The sequence below is a fragment of the Trichoderma harzianum genome (genome assembly GCF_003025095.1).
Source record: "Trichoderma harzianum CBS 226.95 unplaced genomic scaffold M431scaffold_5, whole genome shotgun sequence".
NCBI classification, from domain to species: domain Eukaryota; kingdom Fungi; phylum Ascomycota; class Sordariomycetes; order Hypocreales; family Hypocreaceae; genus Trichoderma; species Trichoderma harzianum.
Genome location: NW_020209253.1, coordinates 182,102 through 200,097, shown reverse-complemented (window position 1 = coordinate 200,097; position 17,996 = coordinate 182,102). Strand labels below are relative to the sequence as shown.

The 17,996-nt window shown below is 51.0% G+C and overlaps 8 protein-coding genes across 8 annotated transcripts; 5 read left to right on the top strand and 3 right to left on the bottom strand.

Annotated features, from left to right (window-relative positions):
* The first annotated feature begins 209 nt into the window (after positions 1-209).
* On the top strand, positions 210-3,150 carry M431DRAFT_398891 (hypothetical protein). Its single transcript, XM_024914855.1, has one exon. The coding sequence runs from the start codon at positions 381-383 to the stop codon at positions 2,958-2,960; it is 2,580 nt and encodes an 859-aa protein (XP_024775022.1). The 5' UTR covers positions 210-380; the 3' UTR covers positions 2,961-3,150.
* Positions 3,151-3,469: 319 nt separating this feature from the next.
* On the top strand, positions 3,470-4,621 carry M431DRAFT_480889 (hypothetical protein; the record flags this gene model as incomplete). The annotated part of the gene is made up of 2 exons (XM_024915909.1): positions 3,470-3,935; positions 3,990-4,621. 2 exons carry the CDS (start codon positions 3,470-3,472, stop codon positions 4,619-4,621), a joined length of 1,098 nt encoding a protein of 365 aa, XP_024775021.1.
* A 77-nt stretch (positions 4,622-4,698) lies between these two features.
* M431DRAFT_398906 (hypothetical protein) lies at positions 4,699-6,125 on the bottom strand. Its single transcript, XM_024914856.1, has 2 exons — positions 5,820-6,125; positions 4,699-5,698 (listed from the first exon to the last, which is right to left on the bottom strand). The coding sequence occupies exon 2, from the start codon at positions 5,679-5,681 to the stop codon at positions 4,776-4,778; it is 906 nt and encodes a 301-aa protein (XP_024775020.1). The 5' UTR covers positions 5,682-5,698; positions 5,820-6,125; the 3' UTR covers positions 4,699-4,775.
* A 1,157-nt stretch (positions 6,126-7,282) lies between these two features.
* M431DRAFT_398864 (hypothetical protein) lies at positions 7,283-8,264 on the top strand. The gene is made up of 3 exons (XM_024914854.1): positions 7,283-7,526; positions 7,637-7,926; positions 8,009-8,264. Exons 1-3 carry the CDS (start codon positions 7,388-7,390, stop codon positions 8,153-8,155), a joined length of 576 nt encoding a protein of 191 aa, XP_024775019.1. The 5' UTR covers positions 7,283-7,387; the 3' UTR covers positions 8,156-8,264.
* A 498-nt stretch (positions 8,265-8,762) lies between these two features.
* M431DRAFT_83077 (hypothetical protein) lies at positions 8,763-10,652 on the bottom strand (the record flags this gene model as incomplete). The annotated part of the gene is made up of 1 exon (XM_024923264.1): positions 8,763-10,652. One exon carries the CDS (start codon positions 10,650-10,652, stop codon positions 8,763-8,765), a length of 1,890 nt encoding a protein of 629 aa, XP_024775018.1.
* Positions 10,653-11,358: 706 nt separating this feature from the next.
* Positions 11,359-12,158, top strand: M431DRAFT_398844 (hypothetical protein). The gene has a single exon (XM_024914853.1). It carries the CDS (start codon positions 11,656-11,658, stop codon positions 12,028-12,030), a length of 375 nt encoding a protein of 124 aa, XP_024775017.1. The 5' UTR covers positions 11,359-11,655; the 3' UTR covers positions 12,031-12,158.
* A 1,031-nt stretch (positions 12,159-13,189) lies between these two features.
* On the top strand, positions 13,190-14,909 carry M431DRAFT_507012 (hypothetical protein). Its single transcript, XM_024918906.1, has one exon. The coding sequence runs from the start codon at positions 13,429-13,431 to the stop codon at positions 14,659-14,661; it is 1,233 nt and encodes a 410-aa protein (XP_024775016.1). The 5' UTR covers positions 13,190-13,428; the 3' UTR covers positions 14,662-14,909.
* A 120-nt stretch (positions 14,910-15,029) lies between these two features.
* On the bottom strand, positions 15,030-17,739 carry M431DRAFT_507011 (hypothetical protein). The gene has a single exon (XM_024918905.1). The coding sequence runs from the start codon at positions 17,523-17,525 to the stop codon at positions 15,486-15,488; it is 2,040 nt and encodes a 679-aa protein (XP_024775015.1). The 5' UTR covers positions 17,526-17,739; the 3' UTR covers positions 15,030-15,485.
* Positions 17,740-17,996: the final 257 nt, after the last annotated feature.

The window sequence follows — 17,996 nt, the reverse complement described above, 5'->3', positions numbered from 1 at the left end:
TTGGTGGGATACAGCGAAAATTCGCCTAGGAAATTTGACATGGCCCATGAATTTCGTGGGGCGGGGAGGGCTTTCTGTGCGTCAGCTGACCCGTCATGTGACAGCGTGGCGTTCTCGCGACTTGCGGCTCGCCCCGCTTTTCGCCAGAAGCCTTCGGGAGGCGTCAGCGACTAATGGATACTAAATGATGTGAACGATTGTTGACAACACCGCTCTGTTGTATGGACAGGACAAGGCGGGGATAAAAGAGACGGAATCGCAATTCATGCGCCGAAAGGCTTCCCGGAACTTTATGAGTGTGGCCTCACGCGTCCATCATCGTGCTGCGCGTCAACCATCTGAGATGCGCTTTGCGCTCTCGGAGATTTGCTGTCGGCGTGATGGCATCTCCTAATGCCTTTCTCCTGTCGCCATCACGAAGCAGCAACCAGAAATCTCGCTTCTTTCCCTCATCGTCGCCGGATTTGCCAGCAGTCGGAGACATATTGTCACCCAATGCCAAAATCCGGTCTCTTAAACATGGCAACCAAGCGTTGGTCATCTCCTCCGACGAGGAGACGGAAATCAAGAAGGCGGGCAACAAAGAGCATACCGAACCTCTACTTGTTGGGCCGACTCCCTCAGTTTCAACCAGATCTCGCACCATGGAACCAGATGATAGTTCACTGTTAATTATTGAACCCCCTACCACACATACGCCAGAGGCTCGGAGACACCACGCAACACCTCCTAAATTCAGAGCGAAGTCGAGCTCTCCCGTGAAAGATGAGCGCTGGAAAATGTTCAAGTCCAAAGCAGATAGTCCAAAAAGTGGGATTGACGAGGCAATACCCATGGAAATCGACATGGTTGAGCCACCCTCTGCTCAGCAGCCGACGTTTGACCTATCTTCTCCTGCAATCAGAACCAAGTCTACACGGGCTGAAAACGATATCAATGAGCCGCTCATGCTAGAAGCGGCTACGGTTCGGCGCCTTGACTGGACTCCTCCATCGAATAAGACCGCAGCTATTCTTCCGTTAGGTTCCCCCACTATTGACGGCCTACATTCACCAGGAGAAGCCCAGGAAGCGTCTAAAAGCTTTGAGCAGATTCTTGAAGCCTACAAGTGCACCATGGATAATCTGCAGCAAGATGCCAGCATGGCCTCGGATTCAGATACCTCCATACTAAGAAAGCGGAAACTCGTCGAACTTGTTACGACATCTGCAGCGCCTACAGAGCCGTCTCCTGGGGTGAAAACCAAGGCCCCTGTAAAGCAGAAAGCACCGAAGAAAAAGCCGCGCACCTTGACGGAAATTGCAACATCGGCGTATAGAGTTCCAGATCCTTCAGAACCAGCGCCGCCAGTCTTAGATGACGACGCTACAAGCACAACCAAGGAGTCAGATGCCCCAGCCGCTAAAGGGAAAAGCAAAGCGAAGCCGAGAAAGAGGATATCCAAGGGTGCAGCTAAGCAAAAGAAGAAAGCAACTCCACCCCCACGACCAATTTTATTACCTCCAACAGAGGCGCTCCAAGAAGTCGCAAGGCAAGATTTTGTATTTGGAACATCAAGCCAACTAGCAATTGAAAACTCGCCTACTTTTCTACGAGAGCTTCACGCTGCAATGAGACGCTCGAACCAAACCGAGTATATAGATCTCGATACTCCTCTAAATAGCGACGGCATCGAGCCTCCGGAACGGAAGAGACTGTGGGCCGCTGCTGCTCGCGATGTTGACGGAGATTTATTCGATCTTGAGATGAGCAGAATCATAGAAAGGTCATCTCAGCTGCTACCTGTGGCAGCTGACGACGATCCATTCGGTTACACCGGCGTCGATAGAAAGATTACTGTGTCTGCTGTGAGTGTCGATGGAGTCGATACTAGTTTACAACACGTGTCCCTCATCGACTCTGCCATAATTCCACAGCGCGAAAACATTGAGCCTATCCAACTAGTGGACGAGGACTCTGTGCTAATAGGTAGTGATATCTCTACTGGATCACCGATACAGCGGCGCATCAAATCTGCTGCCAATAGTCAACCCACAGAACCAAAAGACCCTTGCATAGACGGCGATCCGCAGCAATCCGAGCCCCCTGTTTCAAAACCTTCCTTCGAATTGTTCACAGATGCCCAACTCTCCAAAGAAATCGCCTCCTACGGCTTCAAGGCGGTCAAGTCGCGGCAAGCCAAAATATCCCTGTTGGAGCAGTGCTGGCAAGGCAAAAATCAGTTAGAGCATCCTGGTTCCAAGAGAACGCTTACTACCTCTGCAGCTATAGGAGGAAATGCTGCAAACAATGAGGTCAAAACCCCTCGAGGACGACCAAGAAAGAATAGTGCCAGCTCACCTGAGGTGCACGAACCTCCACCATCTGCACAGGCGCCTGTTTCACCATTAAAACGAGGGAGACCTAAGAAGGCCGCTTCGACCACCAAACGCAGCACGGCGAGCACTTCTAAAGGCAAAAAGGTGTCGACAGAGACTGTAGCAGAAGCATCCACGGCGCGAAAGCCCAAAGCAGCGGCTGTCAAAGCTGTTGTGGAAATTCCGGATTCCGAATCCGATAGCGATCTCGGCATGTCGCCGAATCCGAGCTCATCTCCCGAGTCTGGATTCTCACCGCCGCCAGCAGTCGACCTCTCCTTGTCACTCATGGACGATACGGATCCATCGCTAGTACTCACCTCAACTCAGGATCGGTCTCTCAGCTACGAGTACATCACTAAAGCTGTAAAATCGGCGCCGAGAACAACCGATCCGGCAAACCCTTCATGGCACGAGAAGATGTTGCTCTATGATCCAATTGTGCTAGAAGATTTCACTACGTGGCTGAATTGCGGGCAATTAACGCGCGTGGGCTTTGATGGCGAAGTGAGCACCATGGAAGTGAAGCAATGGTGCGAGTCAAAGAGTATATGCTGCCTATGGAAAGTGAATTTGCGTGGTAAAGAAAGGAAACGATATTAATAAAGCATGGAAGAGCATGGATACGGACGTATAGGAGTTTTTGGCGGGTTATATTTTCTCTTCCTCTTGTTCTATAGCCTTTTTACGATGTTGCATAGGAATTTTGTATAGTATATGCCATGATGCTTCTCACGACGCAACGTTATTCAGATGTTATTACTCATGATCTTTGCAGGCCCATTTTATCTCCGCGTGAGATGAGATCGGGGCCCCATTTCTCGGAGCACGGAGTATTAGAGCCAAGATGGTGGCCTTCCCCGCAAAATTGAACCGTCGAACCGGACCTCGGCTCGTCGCGACTCCGTGCAAATCATCAGCAAGCTCAAAAACACCCCCTACAAATCTCACCCCCAATTCGTCGGCTTCTCTTCTCTCTCTCTGTTTCAATGAATCTGGTCTCGTGCGCCGTCACCAGATCGTTGCCTCGTCGTGTCAGCAGCTTGGCCTCATCATCACACAGACCGAGACCGACCATTGAGCATCTCCACGCAATCCAGCTCACCACCATCATGGCCTCAAAATCGCCCACCTGGACGCGTCTCTACTCGTCGCCCGCATCACCCCAGAAGGAGGAGGGAAAAGACCCCAAAGCAGCGAAGAAGCCGATTCCGGAGCCGCGGCCGAGTTCTTCCATTGTGCTGCTGTCCCCCACTAACGAGGTCTTGCTGCTGCATCGGGTCAAGACTTCGACTTCGTTTGCTTCGGCGCATGTGTTTCCTGGAGGGAATTTGGATGCTTTTCACGATGGCGAGATTCCGGCTCCCGGGGCGGAGGATCGGCATGTTGATGGCCCGGCGTATAGGCTAGGTGCTATTCGGGAGTGCTTTGAGGAGACGGGCATTTTACTTGCTAATAAGGATGGTCGGTTGGTTGATTTGCCGCAGCAGGAGAGGGATGAGGCGAGGAAGAAGATTCATGGGAGTCAGATCAAGTTTGCGGATTATCTGAAGTCAATTGGCGCAGAGCCCGACCTAGGTATGTTATGAGGTTATCTCTTAATGCTCACTAGTTGTTAACAATGTGCATTAGATGGGCTCGTACCTTTTACAAGGTGGGTGACTCCAGTAGGAGTCCCAAAGCGCTTCACCACTCAGATGTATCTGTATTTAATCCCCATCTCACGCACCGGCGTGCCATCTGAAATGCTGGTCCCAACGCCCGATGGTGGAGTCGAGCATACTGAAGCTTTATTCGCTCCTCCGCAGACGTTCCTTTCGCGCGTCGCTGCTAACAAGATGATCCTATTCCCACCCCAATACTACATTCTCTCGCTTCTCACAAAGTTCCTCAAAGGTCCTACGGCATCGGTAGAAGAGGGACCAGTGTACTATACGAAGCAGCGCAGAGCGCTACTCAAGTTTTTGAGATCGACTCCCACGGCGGACACGGATAAGGGTAAAGCGCACGTTACGTCGAACATCTCGTGGGCTGATAAGGTGATGAGCCCATACCACTTGTTTGTCAGGAAGAGCGATAAGAGGGTTGTCTTGGGCCTGGAAAAGCCGGGTCTTGAGCTCAAAGATTCGGATAGGGGAGGTGATTGGGAGAGAGTTGTGTTGGTGAGCTTTGGCAAAGCTGGGCCTTCTCAGGTGGAAGTTCGCTTGAGAGAGGACGTTTTGAGGGAAGAAAAAGAGGCTTCACCCGAAGGGTCAAAGCTGTGAGACTATCGAATTAGTGGGATGAGTTGATGCTAGTGACGAGGCATGGCAACATGTAAATAGAAGGCGGATGATATTATTTCCATTATAGAGATGTATTGTGTAGCTAGAAATAATGAATGCACTCAACTCGTGCCCAAAAAATAAGTTGGAAATACTACCTCTTCGAATTCCGCATAAATGCCCACTCATCATCATCTCTTGCGGCGGGAGTCAGCAGTTGCTCCGTCAATCTCGCAAATAGCTCCGAGTTTCTTTCCACGGCCTTTGTATTTCGTTCTAAGGCCCTGGTGTTCTCAGTTACAATCCTTGCGTGGGTCTCTAATGCCTCCATAAACCGGTCCCGATCCATATCCTGGTGACCCATTCTTCTATTAGAGCTACTCGCCGGTATTTCCAAAATATCTGGCAATTCTTTATTCAGAGCGGCAGGTGGATCGGGAGCTTCGTGCCCTGCGGCGTATGGCTTATCCTGTTTCTGTCTGAGAGACTTGGGAGCATTCTTGTGCTCGGCGTTGCCTTTGCCACCCGTATTCTCGGGCAGTGGTCGCTTCCGTTTACCCAATAGGGGATCACTCGGTTCATCTTGAGAGGTAGGAGTTGTGCTTGGATTCTTCTCCTGTTCAGTCTTTTGTGGTCTAGTCTGCTCTCCTTCAGCCTTGAATGGCCTGGTATAGTCCTCATTGTAGGCATATGAGCTAAAGTTGGCTCTCGGGTATTTCAATCGAATGAGCCTCATCATCTTTTTGCTCTTGAAGAGAAGCCCCTTGTAGATGATGCGGAGTGCAACATAATGTGCCCACGTTACTTTGTTGCTGGTCATATTTCTGGTGATCCAATGGTTTGTGATTTTGCTGATTGTTGATGGTGCCAGTGAAGCATGTTCGACGAGATGTGGCCAAGCTTCACAGGCCTCATCGTCCCAGGTCTGGTAATTTGCCATGTATGCATCTTTCATTCGTTTGTAGAGCGTCTTTTCTTCTGAAGATGTAAACATGCATGGTGGGTATGAGGGCTCTTCTTCTTCTGCCTCTTGTCTGACTGTTTTCGTTGTCCGAGGCATGGTTGGATATATAGAAGCTACTAGAATCCAGCATCAGTATTTCAGGATGAAAGAACTGTATAAACGATGTGCACCCTGATGGCCTTCAAATTGTTGGGGTAAGGTTGGAGAGAGCGGATCGACAATTATAAAACTTACTCAAGTTTAAGCAGATGTGTAAGCAAAGAGAGTGATGGAGAGAGGTAAAATCGGGGGATCGGAGGAGTCATTTCAAGAAGTGAGAAAGGAGTGAGATTGTGAGAGAAAGATATTTAAAGCTATCGGGATATTGCCCAAGGCGGTCGAGGTACTTGTGCTCTATTCATGCCACCACCCGTGGTAGAGAGCATCGCGGCCTGAGATAAGAGGCAGGAAATCTCTCTCTAAAGTTTCTCCAGAGGGAGAATGGAAATCATTCTCAGCTATTGAAGAATTAAAAGTTGAGATTGGGCGATTCATTTGAGGAGAGCTATGAGATAGGAGATTGAGAGGAGCATCAAGTTAGATTGAAGGCACATTTCTTCAGTGGATCTAGTAGCGCTACATCTCGCTACTATCTCAAGTCTAGATTTTGAGAGATATCGCGACCAGATGAAATGAGAATATACAATTAATGAACAGTATCCAGTAACACGAGTCAAATCATACGGTTCCCCTGAGGCGAGGATATTTATATAGGGTAGGCTCGGTGTTTCTATGATAAGACTGTGAGCATGCTATTTGGAGTGTGAGAGAGAAATGTCGACATGTAAAAATAGAATATCTTATCCAGTCAGACTTCATTGAGACATGATAGAGAGTATGCCAAGGGAGTTTGGACGCTATGCTACGAAAATTGAGAAAACAGCTGAGAATCTCTGGCACGTGGTACCAAATCCATCAAGGTACCAGAGAAAGATGCACATGCAGCAACGAGATTCTACAGCTGGAATGCAAAGAGCTAAAAAGGGAAGCAAAATATCGATAGAGCTAATGAGAGGGAAAAGAGAGAAAAGACTTAGTGCGGTCCCAGCGCCGGGTCTCTGCGTCCTGCGTGCATTTGAGCAAGTTTTGAATCGTCACACAAGTTGGATCGTGATACCCCAAAGAGGCCATGAAGTGCGTGTCAATATAGAGCTCAGGTGGTGTAAATCCTAACAAGGCAATCAATCTCGAAGATCAGGTTGCTTCAGATGCATGAAACATTTGGAAACAAAAATGCATAAAATATAAAGATTGAACATGTTATTCATCAAGTATCTTAACTAAGCATAAATCAATCCTTCAAGAAGAGACGCACCTACACCATCGCTCTCCCATCTCATCACCCTCCTCCTCTCACAACCAACCGGGTGCGAATAAACCTCGGCAAGCAGCTCTTCTCCCCAAGACAGCGGTAAACAAATTATTTGCTCAGACCACAAAGAACTGGGAATCGAATTATCGAAAAAATGGGCCAACTAAACAGACTCTTGGCTTCCCATTTGCTCCAGTCCATTATGCTCAAAACAAGCTTAATCGCCTGCTAAGCTGCTAGCTCCAGCTCGCCCTCCTCCCTTGATGTCTTGAGTGCCACATGGCTTGTGTTCCTGGACTTTGTTTTCCATTCCCCGTTTGCAGTTTGTGGATATATAAGATGCTGTGCATCCCAATCTTTAGCTAGCACTGTCTTTACTCATCTGCACTTGGTTCTTTGGTCTCTTCTTTTCTCTCCATCTTTCCGCCTCTCCTGATCATCCTCATCAAACATGGCCTTCAAGTCTCTCCTGTTAGGCCTGGCCGCTGCACAAGCCGTCACTGCACATTTCAGTGTCGTGTATCCCGAGTGGCGAGCCGATACCCTCTCTGAGAAAAACATGGACAAGTACAGCCAATGGGACTATCCTTGTACGTCTCCCCCCCAAAACACCACAGAACTCTCCTCGTTCCACCCCCCCACCCCCTTCTTCCTACCTACAACAAGAAAATTCTTTCTCACTAACAATCCACATAAATAGGCGGCGGAGTTCCCTACAAGGCCGGCAACATCACCAACTGGCCCCTTGAAGGAGGCTCCATCGAGCTCGAACTTCACCACCCCTGGACATACCTCTTCATCAACCTCGGCCTGGGCGCAAACACCACAAACTTCAACATCTCACTCACCCCCGACCTCCTCAACGTCACCGGCAAGGGCACTCTCTGCATCGACAAGCTCCCCGTGACCCTTGACAATATCGCAAACGGAACTCTGGCGTCTATTCAGGTGGTCACGAGCGGCGATTCTGGCAGCGCCTTGTATAACTGCGCCGATATTCGATTCACCACCAGTGCTGGGGGGGCTGAGCAACTGCTCGACCTCGGATGGCATGGTTGTGCACGCAATCAAGGAGCAGCAGGAAAATGGTACTTCTCAGGATGGCGCCACTGACACAGAGGACAAGAAGAATGCTGCTGGCCTTCTGGGTACCGACAAGACTGTTCTGACAACAGTTGTTGGACTGGCGGTTGCATTCTCTCTGGGGCTGGGCATCTAAAGGTGGATATACGAGATAGGTGGGAAGATATACGATATAGATGAACAAAGGACACTTCAGATACCACGAATTGAAAGATAATGATATTAATGCAGTAGCGAGATCCGCCAACTCCTGATGCGTATGCTTTCTGCCAATGTTGCCACGCAAAGGTCAAATAATAATAGTACAAGAAATGTATGACTATGTACATGTAGTTTCTCCAATGTTCAGGTATCATGAGTAAAAAGTCTCGAGAGGAGAGAGCAAAGAGAAAAAGGAACAATAAGGAAAATAAAACAAGCAGGAAAAAGAAAAGGAAAGTAATGGTCGATTTCTTCTTCCCTGCTTCAGTCAGTCATTGCCGAAATGCATATCTGCATGCTGCTTACTCCATTGGATGTCCGATCCTGTGCCGCTTCAAATACGCTTGCCATCTGCTCTGTAAATGTCGTATATATATACTTCCGAAATGAACTCCAGATCCCAATGTTAATTGTCAAAAATGTTTGAAAGGAACATAACCCGAAACGATGAAAATGCAAAGTGTAAAAACAAAAATGAAACTGTAAGAGGAAAAGAAGAAAAACCTCTTAGAGACATCTAATTCTTAGATGCTTCGTCTCTTTTAGCGAGCTGTATTCGTCTGCTCTAGAGCGAGATCTCTGACAATCCTCTCCATCGTGATGCGCTGGGCTGGATTCGGCGCCAGCATATCCTTTACCAATCGTTCTAAGCGGTCCTTGGAGTTTAGCTTCTCTCTTGCTTCGTAAATCTCCGTCAGCCAGTCCCGCATCTGGTTTACAGCAGGCTGGCCATTGCCGTACTGTTTATAGGAAACAGGTGCCGCTTGGCCGTGGATCTGCGCGATTTGCCAGTACAGCGGCTTGGGATGTTGTCTGCGCGCGCGCGAATCTGGGAATTTAATGAAGCGCATTGTGTACAGCATCGTGACGCCCAAAGCCCAAACGTCTGAGGCTGGGCCTCGGCTTTTGCGGGTGATGAACTCAGGCGGGATGTAGTACGGAGTGCCACCCCCAGAAGGCGAGCTTGCTGCCAATGTGGTCAGTCCAAAGTCGCATAACACGGCACCACGCTCGGGCGAATACAGGATATTCGCGGGCTTGATATCATTGTGTACCAGTTTGCGACCATGGAGGTAGCTGAGGGCGCTAGAAATGTCACGTAGAATTCGAATGGAGTCTTCTCGTGTTCCTACAAACTCATCATCGCCCTTGTTTCTCCACCGGGCAGCGGCAGTAAGGTCCTTGGCGTCGATGTGCTCCATGTAGAGACTCAGAAATCTGGCGTCACCCCCGTAGTAGCGTACAATAGATTCGTGTTGCAGGTCCTGTTGGCTTTGGCACTCTCGCAGCCACATGTCTGCTTGGCGGATGACGTTCCGCTCATGTACCAGTGGTTTGTTGTCTGGGTTTGCAACTCTGGTCTTGAGGACCTTGACAGTGACTATGTTGTTCGGCACTTGGGAGTGTGATGCAGTGTAGACTGCTGACAGAGCCGTCTGTGCAATGGGCTCGCGCTTGGTCAGCTGGTATTCGTCAAGTTCACAGACACTGGGTACGGCAATCGTTTCGCCTTGTCCTGCATCCAAGAGAGCATGGCCAGTGGACGCAGCCAGTTCCTTGCCTTCCCTCGCGTTAGGAAGGGGGAAGACAAGGGGTTCTGCCGGACCTAAAAACATGATGACGCCGTCATCGGCTCCATTGCCGGCATCCGAGATGCGGCGTTTCGCTCTTTTTATGTCTTCATCCGGGGTAAGGGCTCTCTTCATGCTTGTGTTGACCTGGTCGGAAGTGATGAATGATGGGGATGGTGAAAGCGAGTCCTCAGGCACTGCTAAGGAAATTGGCTCCTGGTAAATCGTAATGGGCCGCTTCTCCAGAATGCGAAAGTCCAGTACTGCAATATCTCGCACTTTGATCCTAAAGGTGCCTGGTCTGAGGCCCTTGGCGAGACCCGGGTTGATGACATGGCGTTCGTTGGGTGGAGGGCTGCCGGCGGCGGAATGAGATAGTATACGGCCGAGCAAGATGGGCACATCCGATCTGTTCAGGAAGATGACTTTGTCGCTGGCAGGATCGTAATAGAGTTCACACCACAGTGGCGGCCGTGACAAGTCGTCTTCGGCAGACCCCGGTATCCTGACTGAGAATTTGATGTCCTTGGAGGTCTGAGTCACCGCCAGGACTTTGTGTTCAGGCTTGTCTGAGGAAGCCACTTCGGCGCGGAGAGCTAGCCACTGGCAATTGTCGCTGCCGGGGCTCACTGAGCGCGTGCCGGGAAGCTTGGTGAGAGGCCGCACGAGGATGCGGATGCCTTGCTTGTGGTGGTGATCCTCGACTTGCAAGACGTCCAGCGGGACGGCCTCTGGGTCCGTGGGGATACTGGGCTCATCGACTCCGACGCCGTGGAATCGGGCGTCGATTTCTGACTGGGAAAAGGGCTCTGTCTTCTCCTCCGAGACCCCCTCCGAGGGCTCGGCCCTGGATTCGAACATGAGAATGGCAGATGGTGCCTTGCCAAAGGCCCATGTACCGTATGGTGATGCAAATGTGTCTACAAGACAGCACCGAAGTGGTGATGAGCAACAGTGAGTGCCTCAGAAATAAGAGGGGAGCAGGCAGGCAGGCAGGTAAGGCAGGCAGGCTGGTTGGGCGGGTAGGTGGAAATAAGCGTGCGGGAAGGGCTGAAGCCTGAGGGTATGTTGGATGTAGTAGCACTCAGAAGCCTGGTGCAGCTCCAACAGGCACTCGTCCAGGCAGAAGCCGGTCAAGAGGAAATGGGAACAGAATGTGGGAAAATAAGCAGAAGAGCTGCAGCGGGGTCAACGGAAGGGTTGCTTGTGCAAGATGTGTCACAGCGACAGCGAGTAATAAACAGTACAACGGTGGTAGGATTTGGTTGAAAAAGGAGAGAAAAGAGGCCAGCTTTCGTCCAGGCGCACAATAAATGCAAGGAACGAGCAGCCAAAGCGCTATATCAAGGTCATGGTCATGGTAGCCAGTGTCAGATGGCCTGAGTGCAAGACGAGGTTGCAGGCCTGGTGATGGGAGTCTCAGCCGCTACAAGCAGTCATGGACAGGTACAAATAGGAACGCTTGAAAATGGAAAAAAAGGCAACCAACCACCAAGCCAGTGGGCACCGGGTGCCTTGCGGACCGCGGACAAGACGCTGGACTGCACGCGATGAGCAGCGACGGGGCGGGAACTAGATTAACAAGCCAGCAGCTGGTTGGTTCTAGCCTTCTAGCCCCCAGAAAGAGAAGCGGGAGCTGCTTGTATGTGAGTGCTCGGGAGGGCCACACTGACAAGGCGGGATTGGTAAGTTGGACCTGGGGCAGAACAGGCTTGCAGGCCTAGAGTGGTAGAATGGGCAGACGATGGAATGAGGCGGAGCGGCGTTCATTTAGACTGCGCCTCTTGGAGCATATTCCGCAAGGCCTTCTCTCTCACTACTCCGTACTCCACGAGGCCATCTGACCAGCGATAGGCCTGAAAGTATGATTTGCGCCAACACTTGCTGCGCAGTGACCTTTCGGCTATCTGTGACAGCGCTTGCTGACGAAACAAACTTTGGTATTCATCACATTTCTCACCGCGATCTCCGTAGTGGTAAAGTAAACGGCATCAATAGATCAGGCAAGGTCGGTAGCAAGCAAATGATGAGAACAGATTGCATGCGCGCAACTCACCAGATCTTTCTTTCACGCCGGTGCTGTGAAGCCATCGATCGCATGAGAGAAAGAGAGAATGAGGACTGCTTCGGCGCTGACTCATCTGCACGTGATACACCTCAGAGCGCTGATGATGAGATGAAAGAGAGAGGAGAAGAGCCTCAAACCGTCAGCGCAGGTCGTGCGAATGACCGTAAATAATCATTCGGGATCCGGTGAAAACTGTATTCAACTGAGTTCGGCGCTCACGGCATCCTCCTGATCAAAAAAGGCCAACTCACCCAGTTCAGTGGGAGGGTTGTCTCAGCTGCCTGGAGGAATGCGACTTTCTCACCCTCTGCCTCCGTAATCGTCAGCGTGAAGCCGTCACGATGGGCGTCTCGTGTTGCTGAGCAGAGGCCACCAGTACCTGGCCATGAGGTCACTTGCCGCTCAAATTCTCAAATTCTGAGAGCTTCTAGCAACGGTGGCGTAGAGAAGGGCTGGCAAACGGTGCATCAGCCACAGCCCTCCCGGAAGCGATGGGCAGGCGATTGGTACGAGCGTCATCCTTTGGGCAGACTTTTCTTCTCCCGACCGGGGTGCAAGAGTTTGTCGCCGCCGTTAACGGCCGCACCAAGCTGAACAGTGTGGTGTGCAACAACGCCACTGTAGTTGAGGCTATTGGCAGAGAACAGGGATGCTGGTCCATGCTGGTCCATGATGGTCCATGATATCAGCAAGGGGGTTGATCCATGTGTCGTCTGCATAGGAGTGGGCCGGATTCCAATCAAAGCGTGCGTGAGTGAGTGTTTATGCGCACACACGCACACAGACAGACGCAGCAGCGCCAAACGCGGGCGGACAGAGGATGAGGCGATTTAAGATGTAATGAGTAAGAATTGAGATGGTTTTGAACAAATCGTGCTGAACAGACTCTGAATATTGCACTTACTCCATATTGGAACCTGCCTGGTTAATCGCATCGCACTCATTGGCCATTCTCAAAGGGCATCCCGAGAGGTACGGTAGCAATAATAACAACAATGAGCCCTACAGCCCTCCAGCGTTGGTTACACTTTGATCCAACCTGAAAAACGGGCATGCATTAGCGCGCACAGCCCAAGCTTTGAGGATTCAGCCACCGCCCACTGATTGGACTCCCTCGGTGGAGCCCGCATCGCGCTAGGAATAATCTAATCTCGATCAGCCCTAGCGCCGCCTGCAGCCGAAAAAGTTAACCAACCATGGATGGGCAAGTGGATGGCAAATTCGGTGCCTCAGGCTGCAACGGTCTCACCATCGGGTGCTTGGGGCAATGGGTATACGCGCGCCTCCCCCAGTTTGCTGCGCTCGTATGAGAAGAACCTCAAGGGCCCTGGCGACATCACTCTGCAACATATACAGTTCTCCACGCAATCATCACGAAGACACGAGCACTATCAGTCAGTTATTGCTAGTGGTACTCGTCAGTGACTCCCTCGCCATGGCCATGATCTCGAGTATTATGCTCTAAGCGAGCCGTCTTTCTATGACACCAGGGCTCCTTATTCGACACACTTGTTTCGCATATCCATCGACTCACATATCCCCGTCCTTCTCGACGATCCGACTTACAACATGGACGACCCCGACCTGTCGTGGCCGGCCTGGAAGTTTGGCTTCAAGAGGGACGATTTATTCACGACATTACACGACCAATATAACACCATTACCTACACCCTCCAAGACCCCGAGGCCTTTCACCACGACGTCTACGAAATCTCCCAGCATGCGGACACGACCGAAGAGTTCCATCGCTTCATGGCGGCTCGGCAGCGGCAGCGGATCACCGAACTCGAGGAGTCTCTTGAATCGCTCGCTGTAGAGATCATTGCCAACCCGAAGTTGATAGGTTCTGACCAGTGGCAGCACGCCCTCCAGCTCTTTCGGACCAAGTCCTACGATTCTATTGTCAGATATTTTGCAAGCTACCTCCCCGACGATTACCTCGACCGCCATGGACCCGGTTCTGTGGCGTCTACGTCATCGTCGTTCTCCGAGACCGATTCCATTCACACCATTAGCACCAAGGCCAGCAGCGCCGCCGATGCACCCTACTTTGTCGACGACGACGATTTCTTTCCTCACGGCTCCCTTATGGCGGAGCCTTGCGCAATGAATGCGCCAGATATGCCTCTTTCACCCGAATCCGAGGGTTCTCCAGCGGAATCTGCTGATTCACCAACATTCACTTCAACCAACCCACCCTCGCGATCCATGTCTTTTTCCGGCTCGGACTCTGGCCGACTAAGTGCTCGCTTCATCAGACGGTCTTTGATTCGCGACGATGACGACACATCTCAATCCGACGACTGCGATACCACAGTCACATCTGTCTGTGATTCTGCAGAGACTCGATCTTCTTTCGACCCCACGGATGTCGCTGACGACAAGGAAGAACTACCTGTACACATTGTAGCAGACGGTGATGAGGACGACGATGAGTTTCCTACCGCCCAGTTTCCCGAAGACGATTTCTGCACTTTAGACTCATTCGATACCCCATCCTCTTTCAACAATACCAACTATGATACCCTTGAATCCGACACCCCGACCCCCAGGCAAGTCCCTAAATCATCAAGTTATCTCGACTACAAAACCTCTACACCACGACAATTATCCCCATCACATCAACGCCCATCATATCGCCGGTCCCCATCACCAAGATCATTACTTGGTCGGCGACGAGAGGGGAGCCCTTCCCACGATGTTCGGAGGAGTCCGGAGGAGGCGCTTTGCAAAATACAAAAGCAACCGCTGGGAGAATCTATTAGGAGGAGACCCAAGAGCAGTAGGAGGTGGGGGGCTTGACTCGAGGAGGCAAGCGAGCGGCGCCGTGCGCTGTACTTGTATATATACCATGATGTTGATTGTACATATCTGTCGTATGACACTAATGATTTCAAAACGAAAAAAGTCACAGTCTCTCGCCCGTATGCGGTGATGTCATCAACCATGACCCCTGTGGTGCGCTACTGCTATTAATATCAGTGTTAGCATCGTCTGGTAAGTTTCTATGATGGCTTTAATATTCGTTTGTTTCAAATTTCTTTGCTTTTTGCTTGGGTCGAATGAGCGCAGCTCATCACGGATCTCGGAACCTGTGATCACAGACATCACTTGCGCAAGGGGGTCACATGGAAATCCAGGAACCAGGAGCCCTCTCTATTCGCGGGTGAATGACGTCACGACCCCTTGCATAATTGTCTAAATTCTTCTTTATTCTGCGAATGGTTTCTTTGTTTTCTTAATCGCCCGCCTTATTTGGTTAATGGGCGTTTGTTTTAATCGGTGGTGTTTGGAAGTGAGGCTGGAAATGAGCTAACTGCGTATGTACGACAACGTGCCCCCCCTGACTTGGTGCCCATCCCATGTCAGCCCTATGGTACCTTAGATGGGATGCCTCTGGAGTTTTGACTATAGATGGCTGGCTACTAGTATTTCCTCCTTCTTAATAAGAGGTGCATTTCTTTTAGGTAAGTTGTGTTTGATTAAATGTTTTACATAAACGGATGATACCCTTAGGACGATATAGTAATACACAAGACATCATGCTTTACAAATCATCTGCTCAACTATCCTTCCAAGGCAAAATAACAGTAAAAATGGCATGTGATCGCTACACTTTCTTCTCTCTAAATCAGACGAGGAGTAAGGTATGGCAGCTCCTTGATGTGCTCGCTCCAAATCGCCAGCGGATCCTTCTTCTCGCCCGCCTTGCCCTTGTCCACGCCGTACAGATACGGTTTCTCATTCGCGTAACACGCGGTTTCCTGCTCATCAGGTAGTTCTCCGTGCAGGATGAAGTTCTTCGCAATGGCATCCGTGCAGTCGGACTTGTCTCGCGATGAGTGGCCATAGCCGTGGTGCGCAATCAGGCGAGCGTTGGTACCCATTTCATTGAGCAGTCGTCGGCCGTTTCGGAGCGGCGTGGCAGGATCATATGTTTCCGCGATGAGGAGGACGGGGTTCTTGAGTGTTACGTTCAAGTCGCCGCGGTATACTTCGGCTGGGGTGGGCCAGTACTCTGTGAAGCGCTGACATGGGAAAACAGAGAAGAAGCGAGAGTTACCCGAGATCCAGGATTTGGCAGTCATGTTCGCCCATAGAGATTCCCACCAGTCGAGGCCGTCCTCGGGCAGTGCGGCGTCATATCCATCCGAGCAGATAACCAAAAAGGTCAGCTCGTCAGTTGAAGGTCTCTTGTTGGGAATGGCTGGCAGGGTAGGATCGTATTCCCATGCTGAATGTTCGAGCATGGCGGAGGCAAGGGTGGCATTTCCAGCTTCCAACTCGTAGAGGAGGGATGCTAAAGCGGGCCATGAGAATGCATTATAGAGCGAGCTATAAATGGCACCCACCAAGGCAGAGTACGTGATGATGGATGGTCCGCTGAAGGATGTATATCCTACCACAGGTCGCGTAATGAGAGAAGTAACGAGGGTCTCCATACGAGATTCTAGACTCTCTAGAGTGACAGCTTTGCCATCAACTGGCTTCGCCAGATCACAATGCTCGGGCCCCGCGTTGATGCACTCCCCAAGGAAGCCATCATGCCATGCATCAGTGGCATTGTCCAGAGCAGTAAAGCCAAAACCACCCAAAAGCCTGTGGTCTTTGACATACTCAGTGCCGTCCAGAATCATCCTGCCAACGCTCGACGGAAACATGTTTGCATACGTCTGCCCAATGCCCGTGCCATAGGAGATCATATGTGCCGTGAGTTCATCCTCTCCGAGAGCCTTGCGAATCTCTTCCAAATCGCGTGCAACAAAGGCCGTGCTGACGAACCGAGGCAGATCACCATGCGTCTTATAGCAGGCATTGAAGATTGCCTGGTTCATGGCATCGGCAACCTCGAGCTGAGCTCTTGGCGAACCGAGAACCTCGCGGTACTGTCCAGAAAGCAGTGACCAGTGATCTCTATCGGCGTCAAATGGGAAGCAAGATAGGGCGGGAAGAGTCGTGTTGACACCTCGGGGATCCCATCCTAGCACGTCGAATGCGCCACCGCTGAGACGCTCAGTGAAGATTTCAGCGGATCGCCAGACTAGAGACGTTCCGCTGCCACCGGGACCGCCAGGCTCGACAACAATGGTTCGCTCGCTCTTGTGGCCAGTGGTTGGCTTGGAGCGGCCATGAACAGGGGCGAGTCCAGAAACCTGATACTTTGTCACGGCAAGTCGAGAAATGCGGTGATCGGAAGCATTGGTGTAATCGAGCGGGACATCGAGCCATCCGCACAAGTAGATGCCGCGTCCAGCGTAAGGGTCGTGCTTTGAAATGGCATTCGCGTCTTCGTCCGTCTTATTGCCCCAGCTCCAGTGGTTGGGATTTGGGTCAAAGAGCTTCGACCAGCTCTTCACCGGACGGTTGTCGTCAAGAGCAGGAGGAAGCGTCTCACTTGTGCATGGAAGGAAATGGAAAGGATCATCTGGCTTGGGGAATTTTCCATAGGGAGAGGCTCTCTTGTGGCCATGGCCGTGGTGGTGATGGCGGTGGTCGTGGTCATGGTCAGGGTGATGAGGAAGATGGGGCTTTGAATGAAGGCGGTAGAGTCCCGCGAACAAGACGAGACCAGCAACGCAGGCCGCCCTGAGATGCCAGGACCTGCGTTTTCTGGTTTGTGGTGCAGAAGCACCCGCCGGCAAAGCTGTGATTTCCACCTTTTCCATCTTGTCTATCCTCCTTGATCGGAGTTTGACAAAGGTGAGAGCGAGGAGCTTGGGATGAGCTATGAAGCTCACGCCATTTTATGCTAACAAAGGTACCCGGAGACGCGCACGCAAGTGACCGGGGGCTTTTGCTAGTGGCCGATACGGCGTACCGAGGACGGGATGAATGAGGGGCAGATTAAGACGGTACACGCGAGATTCACTCAGGGATCCTGCTGGATAGCATGAACACCATGTCTCAAAGTGCCTTGATGAGAAATATATTATTGTAAGAGCGTGAGCTTAGCAGTATTGCACTTGTTGAACACGCAAGGCCCGCACTGTACAGATACGGTGCCTGTATAAAGCAGATTGTGCTGGTGGCTCCTTTGCGCATTGGCGTTGTCATCACCAGCGACATCGTGGTGCCGTCAAAACCTTGGCTCTTAATCTGTTGAAAAGAAGTACTTCTATATGTTGCTTCTCGTTGGT